The sequence below is a fragment of the Doryrhamphus excisus genome, linkage group LG23, assembly GCF_037039965.1.
Source record: "Doryrhamphus excisus strain RoL-2023G ecotype Guam linkage group LG23, RoL_Dexc_Guam_v1.1, whole genome shotgun sequence".
NCBI classification, from domain to species: domain Eukaryota; kingdom Metazoa; phylum Chordata; class Actinopteri; order Syngnathiformes; family Syngnathidae; genus Doryrhamphus; species Doryrhamphus excisus.
Window position 1 is genome coordinate 7,144,120 of NC_136379.1, and position 19,917 is coordinate 7,164,036.

A 19,917-nucleotide genomic window follows, 5' to 3' on the forward strand; every position below is an offset into this window, starting at 1 on the left:
AGGGTGGTGCAGTGGTGTAGGCAGGACCTAAAGTACTGTACCTGATGGTGTCATACAAACATTATTGTGTGAATGCGTGTCAACTTATTATTATCACTTATTATTATCATACACACACAGTGTATATATACTGTGTATATATACGGTATATATGTATTTATAGTAATGACACCTGGCCTCCCAGAATTGCACTGCTGTTGTGGTTAATGTTTATTTATGGCCGCTGATGGGGGGAGGCCAAGCACTCTGACATATTTATTGTGGACATCAGCGAGGGACTGCTAGGGGCCACAGGTGCACACGGTACACATTTACTGTGGGGGCACCCCTGGGAGGAGGAGGGGGCGGGGGGGACACAATACTTGTGGTTCAGAGCAGATTTCTGGTCTATTTTCCACACTCCTATGTAAAGTCCTGGTCAAATGCAGTGTGCCTCCCGAATACTAGGGGGCGATCTGTTGTTGTTAGCTATGCGGGTAGAGGAAGAGAATGCTACACGCTACTAGCTGTCATGAGTGATGATAAACTTCCTTGAAGTGACTCGAGTTTGTATGAGTCACTCACTCAAGTGAATCGGGTACTTAATGAACCGGTCACAAGACAGACTCTCTGTGATTGGTTTGCTATACATTAGCCCATTCTTGCTATCAACCTATTCGGCTAATGGCTAGCTACATTAGCCCATCCTTGCTATCAACCTAGTGGGAAAATGGCGAGCTACTTTAGCCCATTCTTGCTATCAACCTATTGAGCTAATGGCTAGCTACTTTAGCCCATCCTTGCTATCAACCTATTAGGCTAATGGCTAGCTACTTTAGCCCATCCTTGCTATCAATCTAGTGGGCAAATGGCTAGCTACTTTAGCCCATTCTTGCTATCAACCTAGTGGGCAAATGGCTAGCTATGTTAGCCCATCCTTGCTATCAACCCAGTGGGATAATGGCTAGCTACTTTAGCCCATTCTTTCTATTAACCTAGTGAGCAAATGGCTAGCTATGTTAGCCCATCTTGCTATCAACCCAGTGGGAAAATGGCTAGCTACTTTAGCCCATTCTTGCTATCAACCTATTGGGCTAATGGCTAGCGACATTAGCCCATCCTTGCTATCAACCTATTGGGCTAATGGCTAGCTACATTAGCCCATCCTTGCTATCAACCCAGTGGGATAATGGCTAGCTACTTTAGCCCATTCTTGCTATCAACCTAGTGGGCAAATGGCTAGCTATGTTAGCCCATCTTGCTATCAACCCAGTGGGCAAATGGCTAGCTACATTAGCCCATCCTTGCTATCAACCCAGTGGGATAATGGCTAGCTACTTTAGCCCATTCTTGCTATCAACCTAGTGGGCAAATGGCTAGCTATGTTAGCCCATCTTGCTATCAACCCAGTGGGAAAATGGCTAGCTACTTTAGCCCATTCTTGCTATCAACGCAGTGGGCAAATGGCTAGCTACATTAGCCCATCCTTGCTATCAACCCAGTGGGATAATGGATAGCTACTTTAGACCATCTTTGCTATCAACCTATTGGGCTAATGGCTAGCTACATTAGCACATTAGTGCTATCCACTTGGTGGACATTCACTCGTAGCTCTCTCACGAGCAAGCTAACAGCTTGTTAGCTGTGACCAGCCAGAATAACAACAAGTTCTTTACATTAAAGTGTCACGTGATCAAGAGCAGCAGTCCAATAATAATGCTATGTGATAAAATGTTAATTGTCTTTTTTTATGCTGACTGTGAACACTCACTGTCTCATGTGGATGACATCATCAATTAGAGACAATCCATGTTCTTTATTTGTGTGCCTCCACCTTGTAGTGTGTTAGACAAAATGTCCGCCATGTTGTTGTTGTTGTTGCTCCTCCTCTTCCACCACCTCCTCTTTCACACTCACATTTCTATTTTTCCACGCTGTGTGTGTGTGTGCGTGGCCTTTCCCTCTTCAAACTAATTACGTGGGCTACCTTGTACCCAGCCCCCCGGGGGGCCGCCAACAACTGTCAGAGCAGTATTATTTTTGAAATTTAAACAATCATCTTACGAGCTCGGCTGCTAAGATCCCGGCCTTTCCTCCGCCTCCGACCTTCAGTAATTAATACCCGAGGGTCCATTATTGGCAAAGCCTTTATCCTGGGGGTCCGCCAGCCTCCAACTCGCTAATTACGGCCAAGCAGCTAATCTCCCCCCCCCCATGATTGACAGCTACACCTCGTCCACTAATTGCCTGTTGCAGACAACACCTGGTGAAGCGCCGCGCCGGGGGACACCCGGCCCGGACTCGAACAACGCCTTTGACTCCTCGGGGAGGCCAAACCTGTATGTGTGTGTGTTTATCATGTGTGTGTGCGTGTGCGCAACATGTTTCCTACTGAGCGCACAAAAACACATCCAACCCTGAACGCTCATCAATGTCCAAAATGCTCCCATCAGGACACGTCAGCGTCCTTTCGTGTTGAAGTTTGTTTCCTGATGCGGCATGATGGTGTCTGTCGGGGGGCGTTTGGGACCTGCTGACCCTTAGCCGCCACGTGACTCGCGGCGAGGGAAAAAAAGGCAAAAGGCGGGAAAAGGCCAACGGCGCGAGGCTCGACGTGACGCCGCAGGCACGAGGACGCCGACGCACGGCCGGCCCCTGGCGAGGTGCAAATGTAAGACCACCCCCTGCAGCTCCTGGCCTCAGCCATCGATTGATGTAAATAACGTGGTGACAGTGTCGCCGTGACGACCAGACCGCACGGCGTGTTTGTCTCTGAGGACGTCCTTGTTAAGACAAGGTCACCTAGAGCACTACGCTACCCACAATCCTCTGCTCTGCAGCACACCCACGAACTCTTCGTCGGACATAACATAACATTTTGAAAGATCCGAATAAAAACGTTAGCATAGCATGTCATCATCAAGACCTTTGACCCTCACCTGCCAGCAGAACATTGTTCTTTTCCCGCTCCTCGCCTGACAAGCTGGCGTCCTCCCGACACAGAGCGCCACTTAAGGCGGCGAGCAGGGCGGCCATTATCACCTCACTAATCCTACAGTTCATTAGCCTCGCTCTTAATGGTTACGTTGGATGCTGCCGGACTCCTGGGAAGCTCGCTAATGTACACGCTAACAGTCCAACCTCCTAAAGCATGCTAACATTGTCCTCTCAACTTCGTCTTGTTGACTTATTTCATGACAATCAACACACTTCTCAACTGGAAGGAACCTTTTTCTTCACACTACGCTAAACATGCTACATGACGCTAGACATGGTATGCAATGCTAAACATGGTACATGACGCTAGACATGGTACACGAGGCTAAACATGCTACATGACGCTAGACATGGTACACGATGCTAAAAATTTTACATTACGCTAGACATGGTACATGACGCTAGACATGGCACACGACGCTAAACATTCTAAATTACGCTAGACAGGGTACACGACGCTAAACATGCTACATTACGCTAGACATGGTACACGACGCTAAACATGCTACATGATGCTAGACATGGTACACAAGGCTAAACATTGTACATTACGCTATACATGGTACATGATGCTAAACATGCTACATGACGCTAGACATGGTACACAAGGCTAAACATTGTACATTACGCTAGACATGGTACACAATGCTAAACATGCTACATGACGCTAGACATGATACAGAAAGCTAAACATTGTACATTATGCTAGACATGATACATGACGCTAAACATGCTACATGACGCTAGACATGGCACACGACGCTAAACATTCTACATTACGCTAGACATGGTACATGGCGCTTGACCTGCTATACTACACTTAATATGCTACACTGCTAACACGCTATACTTATGCTAACAACTGCTAACAACAAGCTGTTACGCGATACACACTACACTACACTAACTGCACTAACACACTACACCTTGTTAAGCACACATAACATCTCTATGGTAACACGCTAAGCTACACTAAACTATACTGACATGCTAAAAACACAAGACACTACACTACTACACTTAACTACAGTAACCTAAGTTACAACAACACACCAAGACAGACTATGCTACAGTAACATGTCAAACATGTCACGTCCTACATTATACTAACACATTAAGCTATGCTAACAAGCTACATGCTAAGCTATGCTAGTTTAACAGATGCCAGCCCTTATGGCTGTGCGGCTATAGTGTTGCACTGAACGTTGAGTTGACAGTCCAGGCTGTTAGCTCGACAGCTAGCGCTCTCAAATCTACGCTACTCTATGCTTAACACTCTGATTAATACAATAAACTACACTAAATTACACTGACACACTACGTTGTGCTCCACACTAAAATGTCAACACGCTTAGCTACAACGTAAAACTATGCGAACATGCTAACACACTAAATTACACTTAATATGCTATATTAGTATTAGGGTTACACACTATGCTAAACTCCACTAACATGATCCACTATATGATGCAATGCTACATACTGAACTACACTAACACACTTAACTACACAAACATGCAAAACTATGCTAACTCCGCTAACGCTAAAATACACTAACATGGCATACTACGCTAACATGCTAACAACCTCATTACCTCATTAGTGTGAAAAACTACTGGATACACACACACACACACACACACGGGGTAGGGGGGGGCTGCAGTTATATTTGGTCACACTGACTGACGATGAAGGCGTCAAATGTTTTCAGTAGAGTTTTGAATGGTCTCAGAGAGCACCCTCTAGTGGCCGCGTGTGGTAATAGTGGTCGTCAATGAAGGTTCTGAACAGGAAGTGGATGACTCACAGGGACACAACAAGTGTCTCCGGCTCCACTTTGTGCTGACTTATTGGATGTTCCGGAATATTCCCAGTGAGGCGGTACATGATTTAGGGATGTTAATTGTGGTGCGGAGGCCACAAACATCTGGAAGACGCATCACGGCCAGAGTCCACTTCCTGTGAGCTCAGCGCACTCTGGAGACCCCCAAATATTTCAACCCTCAGCTCCTTCTCTCACTACTCGAATGACCTCTCGTTGATGACCAAATCGACGTGCCCCCCCCATATATTTTATTACGGTCGTCATGGTAACCCGCCCAAAGCACACAATCTCCTTGTAGCTCCGCCCCCAACTTGTAACAAGCTTATTTTGTGGCCATTAGCAGCTAATAGTCACTGCTCAAAGTGGGGGGGGCGGGGGGACTTAATGGCTTCAATTACATCAGGTTACACTTCCTGAAGTGACCCCTTGGGAGACCCCCCCACCTGACTCGCTGACTCCTCTCTTTTTTGTCTGGAGGTAAAGAAAGTAAGCCCCCGCCGCAGTGGTGCAGTCCATTAGCAGGGACACAGTCCAGGTTCTGTCCTGGGGAGGGACAAAGCAGTCTGTGTGTTTTTACAGCCTTCCTTTATGAGTCCAAATCAAATTAAGGGGGCGAGCGACGCCAAACAAAACAAACCAAGAATGGGTGGGGGAAAAAAGGGGGGGGGCGTTTGGAGGCGGGGTCAGGACTCGCCGCCTTCATTACGGCGTCTAAGTGTCCACAGAGGAGAAGCGGCTGACTTCTCGGTCCAAGGTCTTTATGGGCCCACCAGAAACTCCCCTCCAGACCCCCCACCCCCCTTCAGCCTTCAGCACCCCCCAGAGACTCTGGCTCTCACGACTGGCCCCCCGCCGCCACTTTTAGAACGCCAATTAGACGCACGCGGCCATAAATAACCGCCATGACACTTTTTACTCCTCACTACTTTTACAACTCTGCTTTCAATGGCGGCCATCTTGTTCCATCACCAACATGGCCGCCACTTTGTTTCAGGCCACGGCCATATGACAGTGACATGCGGTCATTTATTGACCAACCAACAGCAGCAGGTAATCAGCCAATCAGAAAAGCTCATTAGCATACCAGAGGAAGATGAAGACGAGGTGAGGCCCTCAGAGAACTTGTGAAATTGTTCAGCACGATGTTGGACAAATGTTGGAGTCCTAATAAAGTTAGGAAGGCGTGATGGACTGTTGACATTTGTGAGAGCGAGACAGGAAATTGGACTCAGCAGAGCAGCGAGAGTACGACCACGGCTGCAAAAGAATTTGATGGTCCAAAGCGATGATGGGAAGGCTGCTTGCTCGGGTCGGTCCTGTTCATGCACATAGCCAACCCAGGACTGTGTGTGGGCGGGGGGCGGTAGGTGGGGGGTTGTTCCAAGATTATGTGGGAACAAATATTTCCTTATTTTTACAGTCCAAAACATGGTGACCACACCTCGCCGGGGAGAACACTAAGTCATGAGTCATGTGACACATTTAGCGTCATGAATCATACATTTAAAGTCATGTCACATATTTAGTCATGTGACACATTTGGAGTCATGTGACGCATTTAAGTCATGAGTCATACATTTAGAGTCATGTGACGCATTGAGAGTCATTGGTCATACATTTAAGTCATGAGTCATACATTTAAGTCATGAGTCAAATGATACATTATGAATCATGTGATACATTTAGAGTCATGAGTTATACATTTAAGTCATGACTAATGTAACACGTAACACATTTAGTCATGTGACACATTTAATGTCGTGAGTCAAATGACACATTATGAATCACGTGATACATTTAGAGTCATGAGTTATACATTTAAGTCATGACTCATGTAACACGTAACACATTTAGTCATGTGACACATTTAATGTCGTGAGTCAAATGACACATTTGGAGTCATGTGATGCATTTAAGTCAAGAGTCACATATTTTGAGTCATGTGACACATTGAGAGTCATTGGTCATATATTTAAGTCATGAGTCATATTTAATGTCACATATTTAGTCATGTGACCCATTTGGAGTCATGTGACGCATTTAAGTCATGAGTCATACATTTAGAGTCATGTGACGCATCATTGGTCATACATTTAAGTCATGAGTCAAATGATACATTATGAATCATGTGATACATTTAGAGTCATGAGTTATACATTTAAGTCATGACTAATGTAACACGTAACACATTTAGTCATGTGACACATTTAATGTTGTGAGTCAAATGACACATTATGAATCACGTGATACATTTAAGTCATGAGTTATACATTTAAGTCATGACTCATGTAACACGTAACACATTTAGTCATGTGACACATTTAATGTCGTGAGTCAAATGACACATTTGGAGTCATGTGATGCATTTAAGTCAAGAGTCACATATTTTGAGTCATGTGACACATTGAGAGTCATTGGTCATATATTTAAGTCATGAGTCATATTTAATGTCACATATTTAGTCATGTGACACATTTGGAGTCATGTGACGCATTTAAGTCATGAGTCATACATTTAGAGTCATGTGACGCATCATTGGTCATACATTTAAGTCATGAGTCATACATTTAAGTCATGAGTCAAATGATACATTATGAATCATGTGATACATTTAGAGTCATGAGTTATACATTTAAGTCATGACTCATGTAACACATTTAGTCATGTGACACATTTAATGTCATGAGTCAAATGACACATTTGGAGTCATGTGATGCATTTAAGTCAAGAGTCATATATTTTGAGTCATGTGACACATTGAGAGTCATTGGTCATATATTTAAGTCATGAGTCATATTTAATGTCACATATTTAGTCATGTGACACATTTAAGTCAAGAGTCATACATTTAGAGTCATGTGACAGATTGAGAGTCATTGGTCATACATTTAAGTCGTGAGTCATGTGACACATGGCGTCATTAGTCATACATTTAAGTCATGAGTCATGTGACACATTTAGAGTCATGTGACACATGGAGTCATGAGTCATACATTTAAGTCGTGAGTCAAATGATACATTATGAATCATGTGATGCATTTAGAGTCATAAGTTATACATTTAAGTCATGAGTCATGTAACACGTACCACATGGAGTCATGAGTCATACATTTAAGTCGTGAGTCAAATGATACATTATGAATCATGTGATGCATTTAGAGTCATGAGTTATACATTTAAGTCATGAGTCATGTAACACGTACCACATTTAGTCATGCGACACGTATGAAGTCATGAGTCAAATGACACATTTAGAGTCATGAGTTATATATTTAAGTCATGAGCCTTGTAACACGTAACATATTTAGTCATGTGTCAAATTTGGACTCGTGACACATAGTCATGAGTCATGTGACACATTTAGTCATGTGACACATTCAGAGTCACAAATCATACATTGAGTCATGAGTCATGTGACACATTTATTGTCATTTGACACATTTAGAGTCATATGACACATTGAGTCATGAATCATACATTTAGAGTCATGTGACATTTGTCATTTGACACATTTAGGGGTCATGTGATGCATTGAGTCATGAGTCATGTGAATCAGTCAGAGTCGTGAGTTGTGACACATTTAGAGTCATGTGACACATTCATGGTCATGTATCAATTTTAGCAACGTACCGCTTAGTCAGGTGACATATTGAGAGTCCTGAGTCATGCATTTAAGTCATGTGACACATTTAGAGTCATGTGATGCGGCCAAATGGCAGCATATACAAGGCAGGGAGACTTCCGCACAGAGGTCGGGTCACTAGAGTTCCCATTCCCATCCCAACACGGGATGGCAGATCCTGCTCCAAGGTTCCTTGTTTCAAAGGTTCGGTCCAACATTGCGAAGGCCGATCTTGGACAGGAGCATTTTGGAGCAGTTTGGCGTCGGAGCGACCCGCAGCAAGTGATGCAAATCAGGTGCTCTCCTAAATAAAAGATGTTCCCTTCCGGCTGGCGAGGTCCGAAACCACTCTGGATGTTTGGCGGCCGCGAGGCAGAGAAAGTTCTACCTGAGCGGGATGAGTCAAATCCCAGAAAGCGGATCATCCCGAGGAGCTGATGAATATTCTGTGAGTGTCCTGGCAACAAGAAGACTTTTTCTTCTTTCTAATAGACGGAAAGTTGGAAGCGTGATTTATTTATGGCGCCGATCCTCCTCGGACCTCCGGTATGCTGAAGGGGGGCGGAGCCTGAAGACCTTGTAAAGGTGAGGATTTCATGTAATCACAATGGAGCCTATTAGCGCTTGACGTGTTTATCCGCCAGCCAAACGCTTGCCGTGCGCTAACGTTAGCGGGGGGCAGCCGGGGGCAGCCCCCGCTCCTCTGGGCCCACCTGCAATCCGATACCTGAACCCTCCGCAACAAAATCCCACCGCACGCATCGATTTCATGTCAGACGTGCTCGTCTTCAGGATGGAGTGGGCCGTGCACGGAGAAGTCTTCATTAAGAGCAGGGATTTAGTGGACGCCGCAGATGGACGGCGTCCTTGTGGGAGGCGGAGCTTATGAGGGGGTCGTTAGCGTCTAAGACAACACCGGGCTACTCTAATTGGACAATTTGGAAGCAGGTGGCAGCGTAATGACAAACACACTGTGGCGCTCTCACACAGCAATACCTTACTGTATATAGCCGCTACATAGATACTGTACATCAGGGGTCTCAAACACGCGGCCCGCGGGCCACATTTGGCCCCCGCCAAGTTTAATGTTAGTGCGGCCCGCGCAAGTTTGATATGGATGCCGTATGGTATCATGTACCCAGAAAAAATGATTACATTTGATTAATGTTCATGTTAAAGGTTAAATAACTGTTAATAGTTATCCTCCCTATCCGTGTGGAAGTGGTAAGTTTTGGGCTATTTAAGTTTAAAGGAAATAACTTGAAGGCTACCGTTTAGGTCGCTAGCTCTCTAGTTTGCGAGTTAGCATGTGTCTCAAGACCCTGCAGTTGCGCAATATGTTGTAAATAAAAAGAGTATAAATGTGACTATAGTCGTGTTTTGTCATGTCTACAGGGCTCTAATAATGCTTTGTTCATTTTAATCTGAAAAAAATAATTTGTCTACCCACCAACTATATGTGGTTTCTTAAGTTTTTATTATTTGCCGTTTTATTATTATTATTATATTTATTTATTACTGATTGATTGATTTTCTTAATTTGTTTATTTAGTTTTCATCTTATTTTGTGCAGAAAAATAAAATTTAATATATTTGAGAACAGTGGAATGTTTTATCAGAGCTTTTATTGTAGAAAATCGGAACCAAAGCACTGAAAAAATTTGTATATTTTTCTGTTTTTAATAAATGTGTTTTTTTTTTTTTTTTTTGGAAAACCTGATGCGGCCCAGCCTTGCCCAGACCCTAGCTCCAGTGACCCCCAGGTAAATTGAGTTTGAGACCCCTGTACTAGATCCTTCAAGGAGGGTCTCCAACAAAGCCGTTGGATTCTAACATGTTCCCTGACTGGACTGGAATCAAAAGTCCAGATCCAGATGTGCTGCAACGAGAACTGCCCACTTGCTGACGAGTTGTTCTTCCGATGGAAAACTCTCAGCCAAGGACAGTCCCAGAGGAACCACAAGCAGCGAGACCGGACCGCTGAGGCAGAACCACGGCCAGCATTCAACTTTTTAGGAACCGGCACACACACACACACACACACACACACACACACAAGGATGTGAGTGTAATGAGATACATGACTTACATTAACCCCGCAGTGACGCTTCACAGGAGGATGAAGAGGAAGATGAGGGTCCTTCCTCTTCCTCGGTCCATGGAGGGAAACACATGAATGTGAATAAAGGTCATCTGACACACACACACACACACAGACATACACAAGCACACACACCGTAAAAATACAATCTTTAAACAAAATGTCTTCTTGGTCACATGACAAACAGACAAAGATGGATGACTGCATGAATAGATGAGTGAATGAATGGATGGATGGATGAATCAATTAATGAATAGATGAAATAACAGATGAATGAATGGTATAGACGACTCATTAGCTTTTAGACCAGGGGTCTCAAACTCGCGGCCTCACGGGCCAAATGCGGCGCACGAGACGCTAGTTTGAGGCCCCACAACTCGATACCAAAGTTTAATGTCGAAATGACAGCTTAAAGCTATGTGCACACCGGAAACACAATTAACATGATTTTGCCCCGCCCATACTGTTACCCTACCCTGTTACCCCGCCTTGTTTTGCTTTGGATTAGCAATGAAGCTAAAGGCTTATGACGCTGGGTACAAATAAATGCAGGAAATGATTAAACGGAAAATACACGTCAAGATAAAGCATCTCATCAAACATGTTGTTAAAGTTACCACGCTGCTCCCAGATGCTAACTTGCTAATTGGGTCAAATTATTACGTTTCATTAATGTTCATGTTAAAGGGTAAATAACTGTTAATACTGTACATTTCAATCTGAAAAAAATTAATTTCTCTACCAACTGTATGTGGTTTCTTACGTTTTTCTTATTTGCTGTTTTATTATTATTTTACTTATTTATTACTGATTGATTGTCTTTATTCTTAATTTGTTTATTTATTTATTTTTTAATACTATTTTGTGTATGGAAAAATAAAAATTAAGATATTTGAGAACAGGGCGGCACGGCGGTCGAGTGGTTAGCGCGCAGACCTCACAGCTAGGAGACCAGGGTTCAATTCCACCCTGGGCCATCTCTGTGTGGAGTTTGCATGTTCTCCCCGTGCATGCGTGGGTTTTCTCCGGGTACTCCGGTTTCCTCCCACATTCCAAAAACATGCTAGGTTAATTAGCGACTCCAAATTGTCCATAGGTATGAATGTGAGTGTGAATGGTTGTTTGTCTATATGTGGCCTGTGATTGGCTGGCCACCAGTCCAGGGTGTACCCGCCTCTCGTCCGAAGACAGCTGGGATAGGCTCCAGCACCCCCGCGACCCTTGTGAGGATAAGCGGTAGAAAATGAATGAATGAAAGATTTATTGTCTTTATTCTTAATTTGTTTATTTTTTTTATATAATTTTGTGTATAGAAAAATGAAAATTAAGATATTTGAGAACAGATATTTTAGTGTGGAAAACCGGAACCAAAGTACTGAAAAAGTGTAGGTTATAGCAGAAGCAAAAGCATTGAAGATTTATTTTTTATTGATTTTTTTCCAGTTTTTAATAAATGTGTTTTTTTTTGAAAACCTGATGCGGCCCGGCTTCACCCAGAACCTAGCTCCGGTGGCCCCCAGGTAAATTGAGTTTGAGACCCCTGTTTTAGACTCTTCATCTTTCATCCATCATCACTCCATCACATTCATCTAGCATCTCTTCCCTTCATTTCACCCATCAAAACTCACCTCAGGCTTCCTTCTTCCTCTTTTCCCCTTCCATCTTTTCACCCTTTTCTTCCTCTTTCTCCTCTGGAACTTTCTAGAACTGCAAGTATATGAAAGGTTTGCATCATTTCTGAAAAAAAAAAATAAAAAAAAACGCAAAATATTTGCAACATTTATTTAGCACAACATCCACTTTTAAACCCCTTCCACACCTTAAAAGTTACACTTTAGTTCATCTTAACCACACACACACACACACACACACACACACACACAGGAAGACTTACAATGTGGAAAGTTTTCCCTCTGGAAGGTGGGCGGAGCCTCTTGGAGCCAATCACAGGAGAGCTTCACACCTGTAGACAATGAAGAAGAAGAACGTGTCGTCACCTGATGACAGCAATTTGATATGCTAATCATGTCAATCAATTAGCATAAGTCATTAAGCATCCACAGTGAAATTGCATTGATATGCATATTAGGGGCGGGGCTACACTGGGCGTATGTTTGAATGTTTGAATCGGATGCGTTTGGACCTCAGCTTGACTTGTTAATTCGCTCTTTTGCTTGATTAGAGATTCCCTTTCATGTTCCGGCTTGAACTCAAGAAAGATGTTAATTACGTTTATTTCATCACGCATGTGCACGCACACGTGCACGCGCACAGCCAAACGTGCACAGCACTGAGCTAGCAAACATTGTTCCTAATATTCCGGCTCTGTCCTTTCAAAGAAGAAGATGGAGGAAGTTTTGGGAGCACTGAGACAATAATGAAGACTTTCATGGGGTTGTCATGTTGTGTACCTAATGAAGTGACCATGTTGATTGAAAGATGTTCCAGAGGAAGAAGAAGAAGAAGAAGAAGAAGAAGAAGAAGCAGCAAATAAAAAAGTCCAATGGATCTTTTTAATGGACTGGAACAACGAGCCTCTGGTGGACTCATTAGCTTGACCACTTTGACTTATTTTACTGTGCACGCTAATTAGTGACGGTGTCTCCGTCAGCCATTAACTTTGACGTCCTTGCGGCGGCGGTCAAACGTGTAAAAAGAACAATAAAAGTGTCCACTTCCTGTCGTCTTTATTCTCTTCCTCCAAGGCGGGCGGGGCCGTAAAACACAACGATGCCTCATCGGGGGCTCGTGAGGAAGTGATGTCATGCGATGGCTTTGTGGGCGTGGCCGCCTGGGCCTGGAACACCCCTTTATTGTGGGTCATGTGACCACAACAGGAGCTATGATGACATCATGTGTCACGTGAGTACATCACGCTATGATGTCACGTGATGGGATCACACTATTATGACATTGATTACGAAATCGTGTGATGATGTCATGCGACAATGATGTCACCATGACATCACGTGATGTCAGATTTACGGCATCATAGCGTGATATCATCCTTGACTGATGTTGTCATAGCGTGACGTCGACAGATTGACATTGCCGTCAATGTGATGTCAAGGCGACGTCATCACATGATGTTGTCATGCTATGATGGTGACATAGCGTGATGTTGACATGGCGTCATAGCGTGACGCTACCATCGCCTGATGTTGTCATAGCAGGATGTTGTCACACATTGTCACATTGGCGTCATTGTGACATAGTGTGACATCAAGGCGACGTCGTAGCGTGATGTCATCAACGCATGATGTTGTCATCGACGCATGATGCTGTCATAGCATGACGTCGCCATAGCCTGATATTGTCATAATGACATTGTCACCTTGGCGTCATTGTGACATAGTGTGATGTCACGGCGACGTCGTACCGTGACTTCGCCATTTCCTGATGTTGTCATAGCAGGATGTCGTCACATGGTCATGTTGTCAGACATTGTCGTCATTGTGACATAGTGTGACATCAAGGCGACATCGTAGCGTGATGTCATCGATGCATGATGCTGTCATAGCATGACGTCGCCATAGCCTGATATTGTCATAATGACATTGTCATCTTGGCGTCATTGTGACATAGTGTGATGTCACGGCGACGTCGTACCGTGACTTCGCCATTTCCTGATGTTGTCATAGCAGGATGTCGTCACATGGTCATGTTGTCAGACATTGTCGTCATTGTGACATAGTGTGACATCAAGGCGACGTCGTAGCGTGATGTCATCGATGCATGATGCTGTCATAGCATGACGTCGCCGTAGCCTGATATTGTCATAATGACATTGTCATCTTGGCGTCATTGTGACATAGTGTGATGTCACGGCGACGTCGTACCGTGAAGTCGCCATTTCCTGATGTTGCAACATCGCGTTATCATTGACGATATCACGCAACAACATCATGCTATGACGTCGCCTCGACATCACACTATGACGCATTCACGTTGTGACACCGTGAAGCTATGACAACATCACGCTATGATGACATCGCCTCCATGTCACTTTAGCGACGTCGTGGAATGACGACGTCACACTGAGATGACTTGTGACATCCATGGTCCCTATGACGACACCCACTAACGACGCCACGCTGTGAAGTCATACTATAATATCATGTGATGATGACATCACGCTATGGTGACGATCACCTCGACGACGTTATGATGACATACTGTAACATGCTATGACGCTGTGACATCATGACACTGTGATGACATCACGCTCATGCTATGATGATGGCAGACGTCACATGACAACATGACAGTACGACGCCATCAGTGTTCAGCAAGAGACGATCAATCAGCTCCAAAGGAACATTCGTGCGCGTCTACCATCGAAGAAGATGCTTCCAGAAGTTTGGAAGCGTAAACAAAACAAAGTGGTCGTCGGGAGAATCCGTCTCTTTAAGTTCTGCTCCTTTACGGCCCCGTCTAATCGCTTATTTATTAGCTCCATTCGTTAGCGGCCCCGCTCCGCTGTGGCCTCATTACCAGCCCGGTTCTGCCCGGGAATTCCAGGATAATTACGAGCTTCATTGTTTTAATAAGAGTCTCACATCCTGGATTCTTCTTCACGGCTCCCAGCGGGAACGCTAGCGGGCCCGACGGTGGACAGATGGATCCGAGGTAGCAAGTCGGACTTGTTAAAAACATGTCCTGTCCACTTCTGTATGATGATGATGATGATGATGATGATGTCATCAGTCCATGTTTGCAATAAAGAACAATGCTAATTTGATTAGCACAATCTTCTAGAACCACAGTAGAACCATGCTAACATTTTTTTAGCATCTCAGTGGGGTTTACCATGCAGCGCTGCTTAGCATAGCAGCTAGCATCCATTAAGACATTTGGGTGCCAAGTCCATGGCGACCACTTCCTGTGACCACATTTCTACATGCACCACTTCCTGGGTGGGTTACGTTGGGGGGGGGGGGTAGGTTAAGAATGTATATGCATGAGGAAGCAGCGCTGGGACTTGAAGCTGCATTAGAGATCACGTACATGCACGCCGCCGCCCCCGGGTTACGCCCCGGCCGCTCCCCCTGGACGCCGGCGTTGAAGGACGTCGCCAGGCAACTTTAATGCAAATGTCCTTCTTTTTGCTTTGACAGGCTAATGGAGCACTCGGGTGCTCCCACAATGCACCTGTGACCCTAAGCCCCCCCTTGCGTCACCCCGTTCTCAGGAGACGCCACAGCCTGCTGTGGTCTACGCCGTTTGTTAACTCCGCCCAAACCGGTCTGATAGCCTGATGCGATCTGTAGCTAATACCGAGAACCACACGTGGATCAAACCAGACCGTTACATCAGACCGGACCAGTGGACCAACCAGACCGTTACATCAGACCGGACCAATCGACCAACCAGAGAAGTGGATCAAAAGGTTCTGTATGACATTAACTTCCTGTTTCTTTTTTGGTCGTAAATCTGCCTCCTTCGAAGCGTCTTCATCCACAAGTGCTGACATAGCGACCCACCACGGTCCAGAACACCTCACTGGGCTCTGGGCCGGCGCCAGGGTGAGTTCTGCTGAGATCATTACTGGTGTTGGTTACATGCACACCCCCCCCCGCCCCTTTTTCCCAACATACTGGATACATTTGGGCTGCAAGCGGCCGGCTAATTTATGAATGCTGGTTCTGGCCCGACAGGCCGCCACCGTGATGGCCTCCAGCTGCTGCTGGCGAGCTGCAGGTGGACCTTAATGGACCAGTGAGGACCCGCCCGTACTAACAAGAACACTAAAAGTCCAAATGTTTCTTGAGGTCACAACGTGACATCAGCTCAAGATGGTGTGAGATGAACTCATTAGCACCTGAAATGATGGCGGTATCTCCTCAACATCAGGACCTGGTCTAAGAACCAATTAGCAGCCCTTCAGACTTCAGAATCAGTCCAGTTTACAGGACACAGAGATGTTGTTCTAGGACGACCGGACACGGTTTTCTTCCACTTTCTGTCACACTTATATATATACGTACGTATATACAACATATATACAGTGGTGTGGAAAAGTGTTTAAATGTTTTAGATGATGAAATAAATATAAATATTAGTCAATAACAACACAACTATACATAACATGCACTTTTAAATGAACCTTTTTCTTATTAAAAGGAGAACAGCAGGTCTTCCAGGCCCCAAAGCAGCAGAACAGCCCCAGACCATCACACTACCACCACCATATTTTACTGTATATTATTTTGCTGAAATACAGCAGTGGGGGATTTTTTTTCTCCCTTAATAATAAAAACATTCATTTAAATACTGCGTATCATTGACGAATATTGACTAATTTGTTTGATAATCTGAAACATTTAAGCGTGACAAACATGCAAAAAAAACACGAAATCAGAAAGGGAACATATACTTTTTGACACCACTGTATATACTAACTAGATGTATATTCATTCAGGGTCGCGGGGGGTGCTGGAGCCTATCCCAGCTGTTTTCGGGCGAGAGGCGGGGTACACCCTGGACTGGTGGTCAGCCAATCACAGGGCACATATAGACAAACAACCATTCACACTCACATTCATACCTATGAACAATTTGGAGTCGCTAATTAACCTAGCATGTTTTTGGAATGTGGGAGGAAACCGGAGTACCCGGAGAAAACCCACGCATGCACGGGGAGAACATGCAAATTCCACACAGAGATGGCCGAGGGTGGAATCGAACCCTGGTCCTCCTAGCTGTGAGGTCTGCGCACTAGATGTATATAATATAGTAAAATAGTCAGGTGATGTTATCTTTATTGAAGAGTTTCTGTACAAAAAGCACGTCAGTATCACAGGAGGAAACAAACAAACATGCACACGTATGTACAGCGTGTCGCACACAGGAAGTGGTCAACTTTGTGCTTTGATAAACTTGTTTTTTTCTCATTTTGTCACACAAAGAAAACATTGAAAAACACAAGAAGGTCAAAGTTCACTTCCTGAAACAATTTCTTCCGCTCCTCATGTCAGCCATCTTGTTTTTGTGTTTTTTTTTTTCATATAATAATTTCTATATATATATATTTATGAACTTATTTGGAAAAGTTCCATTGCACTGGTTGAAGATAAGAAAGAAAAGTTGGACCTGACGTTGACATTGAAGATGTCATACAGTAGGAAAAAGTTGGATGACGGAAAAGAGAAAATGTCAAAAGGTCACAGCTTCCTGATTGGAATGTGCTTCACAAACTGTCCAGTGGGGGCGCTGTTAGCTTCGCTTTAGCCGCTAATAATAATAATAACAATAATAATAAGACAAAGACCAAGAAGACGTGGACAGCTTTAGCTGAAGAAGAAAAAAAACACTTTTTAACGTCCTGGACGATGATGTCATGACTTTTTTACAAAAAGTTCTTTTTTACAATATTAAAAGACAGCAAACATCAAATGCAGATTATAAACACATAGAAAAGAAGCACAAGAAGAAGAAGAAGAAAATGATTCCAGTTGCACTGGTCCAGTTTTCCTGCTCCTCCAGACGCCATCGTGGCGAAGACGCTGGAAGACTCGACTCGGATTGAAAAAGCTTGGAAATTTTCATTCCGGGTTAGGAAGAGAAGGAATGAAAGGTTCTAGATTGTTCCATCCCAAAGGAGGAATTCACATTAAAGATGACAAAAAAAAATGCGTGGTCTTCCATGTTGATGGAATCTTCTGGAAACAGCTGATTGGCGATGATGATGTCATCCAGACTGGTGTGACATCATCATCTGTCACACCAACATCAGAGGGATCCGTAAACCCGGTCAGATGGCCTGAGAGGCGGGGAGTGGGCGGAGTCTGCTCACATGGGCGGGACGATGAGACCCGCCATGGCTGCAAGGAGACAAACACAAAGAGTCACCCTCAGCGCGACAGCCACCGCCACCGCCACCGCCGCCGTCGTCGTCGTAGTCCCGGGAAGACCCGGAAAGCTCCTTGCACCATGTGACCAAAATGCTTTCCTTTCTAAAGTTATGGATCAACTTTGACCTCGCCGTACATGGAGGTTGGGCGAAAGGGAGGGTGGGAGTGGGGTTGAAGGGGGTGGGGCGGGTGCTATGCTCACCCTGCAGGTTGCCGCCATTGGAGGAGGTGCAGGCGGGGGGCGGCGAGGTCTGTGGCCGCACGACGGGGGCGAAGGCGCTCTTCTGTTTGACTGCAGAGACCATATGGACAGGAGAGAATGAATAAGGGCCTACGGGAGAGGAGGAAGAAGACGGTGAGGAAGACCACGGGAGGAAGGACCAAGTGAGCGGCGGGAGGATGAGGAGGATGAGGAGGAAGAATGACTCCCTGACGTTCCGACAAAGTTGATCCATAACTTCAACAAGGTGTCAATATAGAGACGTCCCATTGTCTCCATGCAGATAGTCCAGCCTTGCTAAGCAGCCTTTATGCTAGCCTTCACTAAGAGGATGTCAGAGCGTGAAGGATGCGGTGAAGATGTTAGTGTAGGGGGAAGTGGGGGGGAGCAGGGCTGATGGGGGGGGGGTCAACGCATGGTGGTGGAGACATGAGCCCTGCCGCTGTGGTTGACAAGACAGGCCGCCAAAAGACGAATGGCCATGTCTCAAACCGCGCACTTTCGTACTTACTTACTTACTTTCGCACACTTAGTTTTTTGAGTGCATAAGTATGTTGACGCTGAGGCGTACAGGCAAAATGAGTGGTTGCTAATCACCATTAACAAAGAGAGAGGAAGAATCGTCAAGTGTGCAGCGACAGCCATTCACACTCTAAGCACTAAGTACACATAGTACACAGTGTACTCGTCCAAGTGTACTGACACTAAGAAGTATTCCATTTTATCCGCAGAGGCCCCTACCAATCAAATTTCCCCACCCTCTTTGACTCCGCCCCTAAGCGGCATTTCATCAGCATTTCACGGGGACTCACTTGCATAAGCCGAGTTGGCGCCGGAGCCGTTGAGGAAGCCGGGTGATCCGGGCACGGCCAGGTTGCCCATGGCGGCCGCGCCGTACCCGTTCATGGAGGACGTGATGGTGGAGTAGTTGGACTGCTGTGGCGTGGAGCTGGGAGCGTAGCCGCGAGGAGACACGCTGCTGGAGTTGCGGGAATATCCTGCCGAGAGATGCGCGTCAGTCAAAAAAAAAAATAACTGGCCCCTCCCCCACCACGACCATAAGTACATAGCTGTACGACAAACAGATGCGCTGTGGTATAAATATTGACAGGAATAAATATTGACCTTGGTCGGCCTGCGAGGCTTCTGAGATGTTGACGGCGAGCTGGCTGCTGAAGGAGTTGACGCCCATCATTCCCGAGTGGGCGGAGCCTCCGAGCGACGGAAGTTGGTTGTGAGCGCGTGGGACGCTGTAGAGAGCCTCTGTCAAGTCGGCCGCTCGCTTCAGGATGATCTCCTATGGGGGGGGGGGTAAACGTT

General features: G+C 45.2%; 1 protein-coding gene across 5 annotated transcripts in view; it reads right to left on the bottom strand.

The window, feature by feature from the left end:
* Window positions 1-17,268: 17,268 nt before the first annotated feature.
* The window catches only part of LOC131115716 (transcription factor COE3), a 37,158-nt gene continuing 34,509 nt past the window's right edge, over window positions 17,269-19,917 (bottom strand). For 2 of the 5 annotated variants that reach the window (XM_078788544.1, XM_078788543.1), the window contains exons 15-18: window positions 19,723-19,894; window positions 19,410-19,595; window positions 18,580-18,669; window positions 17,269-18,347 (exon numbers count right to left, since the gene is read on the bottom strand). In XM_078788544.1, the coding sequence (XP_078644670.1) occupies window positions 18,316-18,347; window positions 18,580-18,669; window positions 19,410-19,595; window positions 19,723-19,894 (480 nt within the window). In that variant the 3' untranslated portion in view covers window positions 17,269-18,315. Of the gene's footprint in view, window positions 18,348-18,579; window positions 18,709-19,409; window positions 19,596-19,722; window positions 19,895-19,917 lie in introns of all 5 variants that reach the window. The other 3 variants (XM_078788542.1, XM_078788541.1, XM_078788545.1) reach the window with 2 other exon arrangements.